We start from the raw sequence: 13313 nt of genomic DNA, 5'->3' as shown, positions 1-13313 counted from the left end.
GTTAGGTTAGCCCCAGAGTTCTGGCAACCCTATAGTTGGACCAGAAATTTGAAGGTGACATCAGGGACTGGAGGAGTTGCCCATTGGCCTCAATTAAGAGATCACTGCACATACAGCTGAGCCATGATGTAGCACCCTTACACAAGCAGGCACCATCATTTTTGAGACTCCCCAGGCAAGAAACAGGGCATTAGTGAAAGAGAGAAAATATAAAACCAAGGACAGAAATTTGGTTTTGGCTCTTGGAGACACGAGTTCAGGCCTGGCCTGGCTAAGGATTCATTCATTAAGTTGCTTTGAGCAAGTCCTTGCCTCAGACTCAAGTTCCTGATTTGCAAAATGTGAATCCTAGTAACCCGGCAGGGCTACAACAAGGAGGACGGACGTGATCAAATACTGTACAACACTTTGCAACTGAAAAGCACAAGACAAAAGTGGGAATAAGCAGCAGCAGCAGCTGATACTAAAGTTCTGTTTGCTGAAGTTTGGATGGCTTACTTTTTTTCATCAAAAAAGGTGGCAAGCAGGTGAGATTCAGGGAAAGTATGACTTCTAAGTGGGTGGTTGAGTTTGTTGACAAGGCTCCTTTGAGTTTAAAAGAGGCTTTTGTGAAAAGCCCTAGAATTCATTGCATAGCTGAAGGGGTTTAGCTGTCTTATAACAACAGAAGTGCTGCAGGCGACTTAGCAGTGGCCTTGCACGCCATTAAAAGTCTGCAAAGAGCACAGTTTAAGAAGTATTAATGTATTATGTTACTTAGCTTTCTTTCTATTTACATATTTACAAAGTAAAGCTTTCGTCTTACCCATTTTGCATAAATGACCCATTAACCCATGAAGTAATATTGGGGGTGGGGAGGAAAAGAAAGATCTACAGTTTTCTTCATTTTAGCATTGGGGGAGAGAGAGAGGGAGCACTTTGCTTGTTTAGAGCCAAGATACCGACTTGCAGCATCTTACCCCTGCTGGGGGGGTGGGGTGGGGGTTCAAAACAATAGAAAAGGATTAGGGAGCATAAAGAAAATGCATTAACTTTTTTGTCTAAAGTTTCTGAAAACATATAATATACAACCCAACGTCATCATCATTAAAAAAAACAAAAAACCAACAAATATATTTGCACAATTGAGTCTATACATTATTTTTTTTATACAGTTGGGTCATAACCAAAGTCTACATTTGTTGAGTAAGAAGATCTGCACTGACATTCCATTTTACAAAATGTCCTCTCCTGGTCTGATTCTGTCTGCCTTATCGTGCTTCTATGTCCTTGAGTGTGTGTGAGGGTGGCCTCTCCCGCATTTCTGACGACAAAGGGGTAGTCCTGCGCGGGGAGCTAGGTCTAGGTCCCAGGGTAGAAATGAGAGGGGGAGGGGCACTTAGAGCCGCCGTCGGGGGGCTTTTGTTGAGGATCCCATTCTGAAGTCCTGAGGAGGGGCTGACCCTGGGATAGTGCATGCTTGGAAGTCCTGGGGTGATTAAGCTAGGGTGAGGCAAATGGCCGTCCAGAGCTGCAGGGTGAACAGAGTGAAGCCGTACATGCTCATAGTCCTCTCTGAGCATGTGCAACCTCTCCCTCTCGTCCAGGTGGGCCCCCCTCTCGTGCTCACGGCGATGGTCGACCGAAAGTGGGTGGTGGTGGTGGTGACTGTAGTCATGTGGCTCCCTGTCCCTGAACGACCTCTCTGCGTCATATAACCTCGGTGCAGAAAGACGGTGCAACGGGTCATTCCTCAGGAGAAACTCTCTGCCCAAAGGGTCTCTCCGGTGGATATCCAAGTCTCGGTAGGGATCTCTCAATGGATCCCTCATTGGGTCCCAATGGAAGGAAGGGTAAGGGAATCGTTCGCTGCCTGGAATTGGGCTGATCCCCATAAAAGGTGTCATCATGCGAGTCCTGTCTAGACCGCTGATACTGTTCATAGGATGGATGCCGGTGACACCCACAGACATGGGCATTGACACCAAAGGGCCTGGATGAACATTGGAGGTGGGCATTGGAGGTGGTGGTGGTGGTTCAGATGGCCTGTGTGTCTGTGGCGCTTCAGGTGGGATGTCATGATCCTCCTTCCTTTCCTCCTTCACTTTAACTTCGCTGGATTTCTTCAGACTCTCATATGCAGGCTCACTCTTTTTCTCGGCATCTCGGCTAGAGGTGCTGTTAGGTCTGGTGTTCTCCACAACAGCAGGCCTGGTATAGGGTGAAGGTACCCGAGATGATTGCTTAGACTCTTCCAGTGGTCTGCTCTCATGGGTTAGACCTTCTTTGTCTGAAATATAGTTGTCCTTTGCTTTGTGCTCATCAACGTTAACATCTTTCCGAGGTTCGGAGTGATCCCTCTCACGCTCTTTGGGTTTATCTTTTTCCCGTATCTCTGGGTTCAGGTGGCTTCTTATCTGCTCAGCTGAGCTACGGCCATGTCCAAGCGAGCTCACAGAATGGACTGGTGCAGGAGAAGGATGGCTGGAGTGTCTTTTCTCTATACTCTCCCTAGATGAAGGAAAGCACAACAGTTATCTGTTGCAGGACACTACAAAAAGTAGAGGTCTAAACCCAAAGCTTGCAACTCATTGCTTAACAGCATACACTCGGTGTGGAGAACCTTTGGCCCTCCGGGTATTGGTGAACTACAACTTCCATCATCCATGGCCATTGGCCATGCTTGCTAGGGCTGATGGGAGCTGTAGCTCAGCAACATCTGAAGGATCAGTTGTCATCACACCTACTGTACACTGAAGTCTCTTTAATTTCAGTAGAGTTGACAACTCAGAAGTCCAAATGAGTTACAGCGAGTTAGGATGGCAACACACACTTTGTTGTGTCCCAGGACGACAACAATATTTTCTATAAGAAGAGCCCTACTGTGTAAGATAAAATCTCTATCTAGTCCAGGATCCTGTTTTCAAAAGTATCCAGTCAGATACTTTCTCACAAGTTCAACTAGCAGGTGTCAACCATCTGACATGTTTCCCAGTAACAAGTTTTCAGTGGGACACTAACTGTGAACATAGAAAGCTGCCTTTCAACTGAGTCATATGGTGGGTCCATTTAGCCCAGCATAGTCTATACAGTGACTGCAAAAAGCTCTCCAGGCATTCAGATAGGGTGTCTTTCTCAGTGGAGATGCTAGAGACTGAACTTGTGGCCTTCTGCATGCAAAGCAGATGCTCTACAAATGAGCATATCTATCTATCTATCTATCATCTGTCTATCTATCTATCTATCTATCTATCTATCTATCTACATCTCCTACCTCTTCCACCATCCCAGGAGATAATAGATAAAAGTAATTAAACTATAATGGAATTAAAACAATGCCAAAACAAATCTAATAAAAAGCAGATAGTATATATATTTTTAAAAGCAGTTGGTTCCCTAAAGCCTGAAGGAACAGTCTTCACCTACAACAAGCAGGAGCATGCCTCTAGTAAGCCTAGCAACAGCTACTGAGAATGCCCTCTCCTGCACCCCTATCAAACATGCCCATGCGAGAGGTGATTATGAGAGAATGGCAGTATCACCACCTGGGATGGTTTTAAGTAGTTGGGCAGGCAGGTTGGAGCTGGCTCAGAGCAGACTGAGCTTGTTGGGACAGTGCCCTATTTGCCCTCTTGGACCAGCCGCCACTGATCCGGAGTTTTCTCGCAGAGCCTGCCAATCAAGGGGGCCAATACTATGGCTGCAGTTCTGTTCTATGTCTGAAGAGCCAGTCAGCTTGGCCGATGATTAGGGAGCCCAACAAACTCTGGGAAGACCTGGTAGTTGCATAAGTAGGAATGACAAGCCTCTCGGCTCCTTGCCCCGGCGTTGCGCTCAACGATGCTCAGAAAAGCGTTCTTTCATACCTGTCTTTGTCATCTTTACTAAGAGAAGAGTCTCCTTTATCTACATCTCTATCTCGCTCATGAGCTGCAGCAGACGAACTGCGTTCCAGCTCACCTGGCTTGAGCCAGGGCGGAGGGGTCGGGAACGAAGGAGGAGTTCGGTGCAGGCGATTCCAGGGCTCGTGTGGGTTGCTAAAGCTCTGCATACTGGGGCAATCCTTGTGGCCGAACATAGTGTTGGGCGCTGAAATGGTGAAGGGGGGAAAGGAAAAAAAGAAGAAGCAATATGCTCAGTCGATGGTACTTACCAATCAAACCCAACCTTTTTTTTATTTTTACAGCACTCAGAGTTTAAAATGAATACATATATTGGGGAGCTGGAAAAAGGAAAGGAGATTAACAGATAAGCATTAGCATTGGGTAATCCTCACATTCGGAAGGCAACTAGCCATTCAATCTTATTTGTGCATTATGCATCTGTGAAAGAGACTGCCTTTTTGAGAGTGGCACATCAGCTTTGGAATACCCTAACCCTAAAGGAGGTAAGATGGGTATTGGCCCTGTATCCATTAAGGATGCCTTATTTGCCCAGTATTTGAACTGATACTCCATCATTTTGGCTGGTTGGGTCATTTCAGTCTTCAGATTTCATATTGGGTTGTACCTAATCAAGTTCTACTCAGACCCACAGGACTTAATGGACTTGAAGCTAGTCATGTCCATTAATTCCACTGGGACTGGACAAGTGAATACCAGCAATTTTTGCTTTTCTTGGAATTCTCTGACATCCTCACTTACTAGTGACACAAATACTGGAAACCAAAGATGGCCTCTGATAATTTGGTACAGTTGGAATATTTGGGGTGTATTCAGAATCACAGAATTGTAGAGTTGGAAGGGACCATGAGGATTATATAGTCCAACCTCCTGCAGTGCAGGAATCTTTCACCCAACATGGGGCTTGAACCCATGGTCCTGAGATTAAGAGTCTCATGTTCTACCAGCTGAGCTGTCTCAACTAACTTCTGCTCCACTGAAATGAATGGAGCTAGGTTAGTCATTAATTTCAAAGGTTCTGCTCTGTGCATGACTTGCAGTGGACACAGCCAAGTCAACTAAGTTTCATTCAGAGTAGATCCAAGTTAGCAATACCCAATATTTTCAATGGGTCTACTCTGAGTTGGATTAACATTGGCTAGAACCCTGCTTTGTTTTAAGCCACTTATACTGTGGCCTTTCTGTTCACAGTGAGCAGCTGACACAACTAGAGAAAACCAAAGGAATAAATACATTAAGAAATAAGCAAGCATAATTGTCATTCATCGCAAAAACCTCTGCAGTGGCAGAAAAAAGGACACAAACACAGTAATACAAGGCAAAGGCCCATCAGGACAAAAACGAAAACAAGATAGTGGAAAACTAGGAACAAGATTGGGCCAGCCATGGCTCCCCGCAAGGAAAACTGAGAATTGTAGTCTATTACAGGTGCTGATACTTGTTAGGAGACCTCTATTCCCTTCATAGAGCTACAATTTCCAGAATGGCTGAAAATCAATCCCTTTTCCTAGGGAACTCTGGGAAATACAGTTTTGTGGGGGGAATAGGAGTCTCCTAACAACTCTCAGCATGGTTAACAGACTAAAGTTCCCATGGTTATTTTTTTTTTGGGGGGGGGGGGTAACTATGGTTGATTCAAGTATACCTGAAGGAGCGTCTCCACCCCCACCATTCAGCCCGGACACTGAGATCCAGCACCGAGGGCCTTCTGGCAGTTCCCTCACTGCGAGAAGCAAAGCTACAGGGAACCAGGCAGAGGGCCTTCTCGGTGGTGGCACCCGCCCTGTGGAACTCCCTCCCATCAGGGGTCAGAGAGATAAACAGCTATCTGTCATTTAGAAAATACCTGAAGGCAGCCCTGTTTAGGGAAGTTTTTAATTTGTGACTTTGTATTGTATTTTAATATTTGTTGGAGGCCGCCCAGACTGGCCGGGAAGACCCAGCCAGATGGGTGGGGTATAAATAATAATAATAATAATAATAATAATAATAATAATAATAATAATTATTATTATTATTATTATTATTATTATTATTATTATTATTCTGGTATGACACTGCTTGAAATGTATAGTGCAGATGGGGCCTTGTATAAACCCAAATCCAGAGTCTCTTCAGAGTTAAAGATGAGCCAATTTAACACCTGTTCCTTGATTTTGGGTTCTCTCAGCTAGCTGTTTCTTTTGCCCACGCTGTATCCAAGACCAATGTGGTCAACCACTTGCTAGAATTTGTTTTCCAACTCAAGGGAGTAGGCCCTGTCGATGGCCTACAATGGAAACAACCCTCCAGTCTCATCTCATAATTTTCAGAAACACGAAAGCCCATTTTTCAAAAGTTGTGTATTTCTCTGTTGGTTGGCATGATTTGCAAGCAAATCCCGTTGTACAAAAGCCCTTTTTAAATATGACCACTTTTTAATTTAGTAGCTTGCAAATGTATCAGAACTTTCCACGATTTACAAAACATTCATAAAAGCAGGAGTGCTATATATGATATATTATTTGAACCTTTAAATTTAGGGGACTGGGGATGTAGGTGAAATTTGACTGGATCAAGCCTGAAAACAAGATATAGCAGCTCACCAGAAATAATGCAAGAGCATCCAAAGTACATAAATTCTTCTCCAGAATGGGATTACCCCTTCTTTGAAAAAAACAACAACACCTTTTGGTAGACTGGGGTTGGCATGCAAAACTGAGTGAGGTGTATATCCTAGATCAGAATAGCTTGGCCTCAGTTGTTTTCCTGGGCTACTTCAACACACTCTACTTGGGGCTGTCCTTGAAGTCAGTGAGTCTACTCTGAGTAGGCCTTGGTTGGACTCAACTGTGCGTTTCAGTGTCTGAAAAGAGCCTACCTTGGGTAACGTCCCTTCTGAAAATTCTCTTTATGGTGAATTTTCTTTAAATAAATAAGCCCAGCCTACCCCTGTTAACATTTAGTACAACTCACCACGGGAATTGGGGACCACTGCTTGCCAACACTATTGAGGAAGGGATTTCATGGTGTGATGGCTCCCCCAATGCACATGGTGAGTTCTTTTAAATTTTATGAGTCTCATGTGTATATCCAGTTTCAATTGCTGCTACTGCTCCTCCTCCTCCTGCTGTTGTTGTTGTTATATAAGCAATACAACTTTGAATTTCACTACTTCAAACTGCAGGCAAGGCATCACATCAATGAATGCTCCTTGCATACAGAAAGCTAGTATATCAAGTGAAAGGACAACATGCCGGTTTACCATGTGCAGGGGACCTCTTGCTTATGTGTAGAGGAGCATGCATGCATGTTGAGCCCTCCATATATAGGCTGAAGTGCTGCAGGAGTGAGGAACCTGTGTCCCTCTATAACTTCTTGGACTCCCAACTCCTACCAGCTCACCCAGCATGGTCAAGAGGGTGGTCAAGGATGTTGGGAGTCCAGTGCTGCCTGTAGGGCCATTAAGATCCTCAAACCTGCCCTAGACTCAGGTTCTCCATACCTGTGAGAACTAGGCCACAGAAAAGGGTTTCAGGAGGCTCAAGGGTTTTGAGAAACAGAGGCAGTCCTCTTTTTTGGGGGGGCACCAATTAGCCATGGTTTAGCATCCTTGATGATAATGCAAACCAAACACAGCCACAGCTGGGAGAATTTACTCACTAACGGCAGGGTTCCCAAGTCCCCCGAAGGCATTGCCGCTCACGGCTGCAAGGCTGGTGAACGTCGTGGGCCGATTAAATGTCTCTGAAACCAAATGGAAAGAGACTAATGGGAAGGGCATTACCTATGATGGAGCATTTATGGCTACATGTGTGTTGCAAAGAAAACCCGATGATCTATCCAATGCTAGCTCGAATCAAGAATAGACCCATTGACATTAATGGACATGGCTAATATAGGTCAATGGGTCTATTCCAAGTAAAATTTAGGTGGATACAGCATTCTTCCCAGGGTCACCCATGGATAATTTGGGTAGGTGATTCCTTTAGGGTGGATGCCCTATTTTCATCCCAGTGTCCTGCCTCATAACCCCCCAATATAAGAAAGAAGTGGCCTCTCCCCAGTTCTACCCAATATTGTCTCATAATGCTTATATCCCTTGAGTTCCACTCTGCTTGTTTCCCAGGAGGAACTGCAGATTTTGAAATGTCAAAAGTGGAATATGTGTGTGCACTCTCACTAAATAGCAAAGGCCTCGTTCAAACATAACAATAAGCTACAGTCAGGAATAAACCCCGGGCAGTTTCCAGTGCACTCATTCCATTAGCATGAGGATTTACTCTTGCACAACAGAACCTTCTCCCCTCTCCTCCTCCACCTACATGCTCCCAAAAATCCATTTCAGCCCTTATTACAGAGCAGGGGGAGGAAGGGGGGAATTCCAGGGATCGTTTAAACCAGGCAAAGGTTCTCCTATTGATTCAACCGGCAAAACGCATGATTTTTTTCTTCCTCAAAGAGGGCAATTGTAGTACAGCAGCTGCAGGGAACCTTTGGCCTTTCATTCATATTTCCCTGCTTTGTATTCCCCCCCCCCTTTGGCTCTTTTTTAAAAAGTGCATTTTGTTTCACTCCCTTCTTTAAGGTGCTGCCCAAATGACTGTGAATTGAAGAACGACGTGAAAATAATATACATATAATAGCACTCCTGAATATGTGAATGTTGCTCGATGCCCCCGCCCCTATAAAGTGTATCTGCAGGGCTGAAATGCAGAAGACAAAGCAGAATTTCCAGGACTAGGATTGCAGGGAAATAGGTGGACACTCATACAAATTTCCTAATTATAAGAGCTATTTGATGAGAACTGATGGCCTCTGGAGATGGTGAGATCTCCTTCACTGTTGGCATTTAAATAGAGGTGGGGAGTTGGAGTGTCTGATTGATAAACCACTTTGGGAGTTGTAGCTCTGTGATGTGAATAAGGGTCTCCTAACGACTCTCAGCACCCTTAAACTACAACTCCCAGGGTTCTTGGGGGGAAGGCATGCCTGTTTAAAGTGGCACGATGTTGCTTTAAATATATAGTGCAGATGGGGTCTTAGAGGGAGCCCATGTTGTGGCATCCTGATGCACCCTGGCTCCCTTCGGTCCCAGTCGGCATAGCTAATGTACAGCAACATCCAGAGGGCTTTGTGTTGGGCTCCTTCTGCACTAAAAAAATGGTTTTTTAAAAAAATGCTCTCAAGGGTGATGGGCCCATCGACACAGTTGCTTGGCAGCTTATTACAAGTTGGGAATGCCTACTTACCTAAATGAGCAGCAGGGTTGAGGAAGTTGCTGTGATGGGGGTGAGGGCCAAAAGGGGGTGCGGCTGGGTGGGCAGCACCTATCAGGACAAATTCAAAAGCAAAAATAAAACAACACTTGAATAGCGGGTTCAGAGAAGATGCACAGCGCCAACGTATCACAATGCTGCATGCGGACCCTGTCTTCTAGAACTGAGGGGTATACTGCACATCGAGACCTTCCCTTGTAGCCCAGTAAACGGTTTGATGAAAACTTGCTGACGAACGTGCTTCTTTTCACTGGACGTTATACACGGGTGCTTCTGGCAAAACTAGGATTGCATTCCAAATTTGGGTCACCCAGATGCTGTGTTGGTCTTTATCACCCGATTCCATGCAGATTTATCACTAGGACACTTCCAGCATGTCACTCTACAGAAGGCTTTCAGGAGACTCCTTTGCTGGAAGTATTTAAGCAGAGGCTGGACTGCTCTCTGCCAGGGATGCTGCAGTAGCATTGCACATTGTAGATCCTGGGACAACCAGCTTTAAAGCCATGATTATGCACGGTTCTGAAATTGCATGGGGAGTCTGAACAAGTTTGGAAGGCTCCTTGCGGCAGACATCCAGCTCCCCACACGTAGAGGGTGGTGAGGCTCAGCAGAAAGGGTTGAGTCTAAGGGTGTGGGCCCACTCTCACCCACACTTGATTCTAATTGGAAGTGGAGGGGAGCAGCGAATCACTGGAAATATTTGCCTGTTTGGAGCTATCCAGGGTCCTGAAATTCCAGCCTGGCCCTCCCTGCCACCTTCCTGACTAAGCAATATCAAAAGGAACACAATGACCAGAAACAAATACAATATGAAAAACTTTATGGAATGAATCAAAACATCATAACTAACAAACTGAAGTCTCTGAAAGTCTCCGAAAGTCCTGAAATGAATCACGGTGCCACACTTTACCCAGCGGAGAACAAGCTGTGAAGCTTTGTATAATCAGCAAATGTCCAATACTGATGTCCAACTCTGGACAGTGTTTCCGGATAACAACTACTGTTTCGTTGAATTCTTCATCAGCGAATTAGTTCAACACTCATTAGTAGAAAGATATGTAATTTCTTCATTAACCAATCTTTTTTCAAATAGATATAATATACATTGGGGGGGAATACTCTGGAACAGGGCTCATGCAATTATGTAATCACTGCATTCGAAAAAAGATTGGTTAGTTCACTGATGAAGAATTCAATGAAACAGTACTTGTTATCCGGAAACACTGTTCAGAGTTGGACATCAGTACTGGACATTTGCTGATTATACAAAACTTCACAGCTTGTTCTCCGCCGGGTAAAGTCTGGCACCGTGATTCATTTAAGGACTTTCAGAGACTTCAGTTTGTTAGTTCTGATGTTTTGAATCATTCCATAAAGTTTTTCATATTGTATTTGTTTCTGGTCATCGTGTCGCTGACTCACATTTTGCAACACAGGGGTTTGTTTGTTTACCTCCCTGACTAAGACAGCTTCAGGCATCACCAGGGACTCATAGTCAGGACAGATTATTCCTATGCATGTTTTAGCTTTTCCTTCAGAATTGCTCTGAGAAGACTGGCCACATCCCTTACTTGCCTGTTCCTACCTTTGATTTCTTCACACAGAGATTGCTCCCGAAGGAGGCATTGACAACTACCAACTTCGACAGCATTAAAATAGGATTAGACAAATTCACGGAGGAAAAGACTAACAAAGGCCACTAGCCATGATGGCTACGTTCTGCCTTCACTGTTAGATGCAGCAATGCTTCTGAATACCAGTTGCTGGAAACTGCATGAGGGCAGAGGGCTCTTGTGATTGGGTCCTGCTTGTGAGTTTCCTCACAGGCATCAGGTTGGCCACCTCAGGATGCAGGACTAGGTGGGTCTTTGGCCTGATCCATCAGGCTTGTACTATGTTCTTCAATAATGGATCAGTGATATGCATACTCACTGGCTGCAGAGAAGAGAGTGGAGGGCCGAGCTAAGTCATGGGGATGGTGGATGGCCCCAAAGAGACTAGGACCTGGTGGCCGACTCAGAAATTCAGGTTTCAGGCCAAAATCCAGTTTATGGGGATCTGATTGCATCTGTTTCTGTATTAGGAAAAGCAAACAGGAAACAAACCACAATGATGAACAAGACATTGGCCCAGCCCAGTGGAATGCTCTGCCAACAGAGATTAAGCAGATAGCTTTGGTTTCAGTCTTGAAACATATGCTGAAAACTTTTCCATGCCACCAAGTTTATGTGTGGAATTAAGAAAATATCTGTGGGTAAGAGTTGATCTTTGATTTTATTTTTTTTACGTGGCTTTTATTCTATGTACGTTTGCTGTAAACTGCCTTGATTTTTTTAAATAGTATCATACAAATATTTTTTTAATAAATAAATTAATAATGAGCAAAATACAGGGGAACATAAAGAGCTACCTTAGACTAGGTCAGACTACCTAGCTCTACTCTAACTAGCAGTGGTTGTTGGGAAGCAAAGGGTCTTCTTCATCATCTGCTATGCGATCTTTCTAAGTTGAGATGCCACGGACTGAACATTGTGCCTTCTCTATACAAAACACATGCTCTGGCTGTGTAGCTTTGGCCCCTCCCCCTAAACATGCTCCTTTGTATTCACTTAGGAAGGTTCCACTTGCCCAAAGGGACTCACCTTCACTTTCTGTTGATGATGGTATATTTGCCAAGCGATATGGACGTGCATAGCGCACCATTTTCCTGGTTTCTGTAAAAGAAGCAAAAACACAAGAGGCTATGAAAATGACACCGTTTAGCCATAACAGTAAGATCTGAGCCTCTTCTCATTTAACAGTCATTACTTTTTACATTAAATGCCCTGCCTTTCTTCCATTATGAATCTTAAAATGGTAAAAATCTCGTGGTTGTAAAATCTCTCATGGTTGTAGAATCTCTCATTGCACTCTCGTGGTTGTCGTCCAATCCAAGCCCTAGCCTAACCATGACCTGCTTTGCTTCAGTTGTGCTATGTCAAGCACCTTCAAAGCCATGCACTAAGAAAATAATGAAACAGACTGAGCTGGTGAAGGAGACAATTCAGACATTAGAAGTGAGCATAGAGTGGTACTCTGCAAACCAGGAATGAGAAATCTGTAGCCTCCAGCTGTTGTGGGATTCCAGCTCTCATTATATCTAGCTAGCAATGGTCAATGACGATGAGGATCAAAGTTCAACCACATCTGAAGTGTCACTGGTCTACAGTAGATCCTTGCTGTAAAGCTCCTACTGATTTACTGGTAAGTGGGAAAGTGGAATCTGACTACTTTGTGAGGTTAATTATATTATGCCCCTACACAACACAGTAAAAAATCACTTTCCGATGTGTCTGAATGCTGCATATGATTGGTGCTTCTATGGCTGCATTCATCTCATGTTTGCTTTATAAGAGGGAACCCTATCCTAAACGGCATTCCACATATACTCATTGAAGTCCCAGTGAGATGACTTTACTGTATCAATGTGGCAAATGTTGTTTGAATGCACAATCCAAGTCTTCAGTAGTTAAACATTTTGTTGTGGGGATGCAATAAGCACACTTTTAAAAGGACTTGGCAAAAATGTGAATTTTGTGAATAGTGTGCATCTGCACATTTCTGCCTTTTCCAGAAATGTGACACGTTCATGTTCCATATCCTGACATTGCAATTCTACTCAGTGTACCCTTGAGAAAGGCAAGCTCAAGTTCTCATAATCTTAACTATGAGTCCTGGAAGACCTGTTCCCTGTCTTGCAGGCCTTTTCCCACCTGGGAGGGCAGGTTCCTGACTGACTCCATCTACAAAAGCTGAGGCTGCTGAACAGACCCTTGGGTTGGGGGATTGTTGGAAGGGGGTTGTTGCTGACATAGATATTAATTTTTTTGTATCTTTAATCTTTAGATCTTATTGTGATTTATGTGGAAATGGTTCAAATTGATTGTGTATTTTTGGATGTTTTATTTATTATTTATGACTACATTTGTTACGTTGTAACTATGCATTTTTTTCATGCTGTAAACCACCTTGAGCACGGTTTTAACAATGGAAATTTGGAATACAAATAAAAATACGTATGCATGTTTCTATGCATGTCATCAGTTCTTTCCAACTGGATATACAACCTTCAAAATGGCCTAATAACCAAGCAGCTCTCTTTATTCCAAGTTTCACTCTCACCTTCCACATG

General features: G+C 44.0%; 1 protein-coding gene across 1 annotated transcript in view; it reads right to left on the bottom strand.

The window, feature by feature from the left end:
• Positions 1–1136: 1136 nt before the first annotated feature.
• Positions 1137–13313, bottom strand: part of AUTS2 (activator of transcription and developmental regulator AUTS2) — a 659999-nt gene continuing 647822 nt past the window's right edge. The window contains exons 14-19 of the mRNA XM_033171799.1: positions 11785–11856; positions 11075–11216; positions 9113–9190; positions 7524–7607; positions 3846–4068; positions 1137–2490 (exon numbers count right to left, since the gene is read on the bottom strand). Of these exons, the coding sequence (XP_033027690.1) occupies positions 1251–2490; positions 3846–4068; positions 7524–7607; positions 9113–9190; positions 11075–11216; positions 11785–11856 (1839 nt within the window). The 3' untranslated portion in view covers positions 1137–1250. The remainder of the gene's footprint in view (positions 2491–3845; positions 4069–7523; positions 7608–9112; positions 9191–11074; positions 11217–11784; positions 11857–13313) is intronic.

Source organism: Lacerta agilis, chromosome 15, assembly GCF_009819535.1.
Source record: "Lacerta agilis isolate rLacAgi1 chromosome 15, rLacAgi1.pri, whole genome shotgun sequence".
Taxonomy (NCBI): domain Eukaryota; kingdom Metazoa; phylum Chordata; class Lepidosauria; order Squamata; family Lacertidae; genus Lacerta; species Lacerta agilis.
Note: the sequence above shows the minus strand (reverse complement) of the source record. Positions and strands in the feature narration are given on the sequence as shown.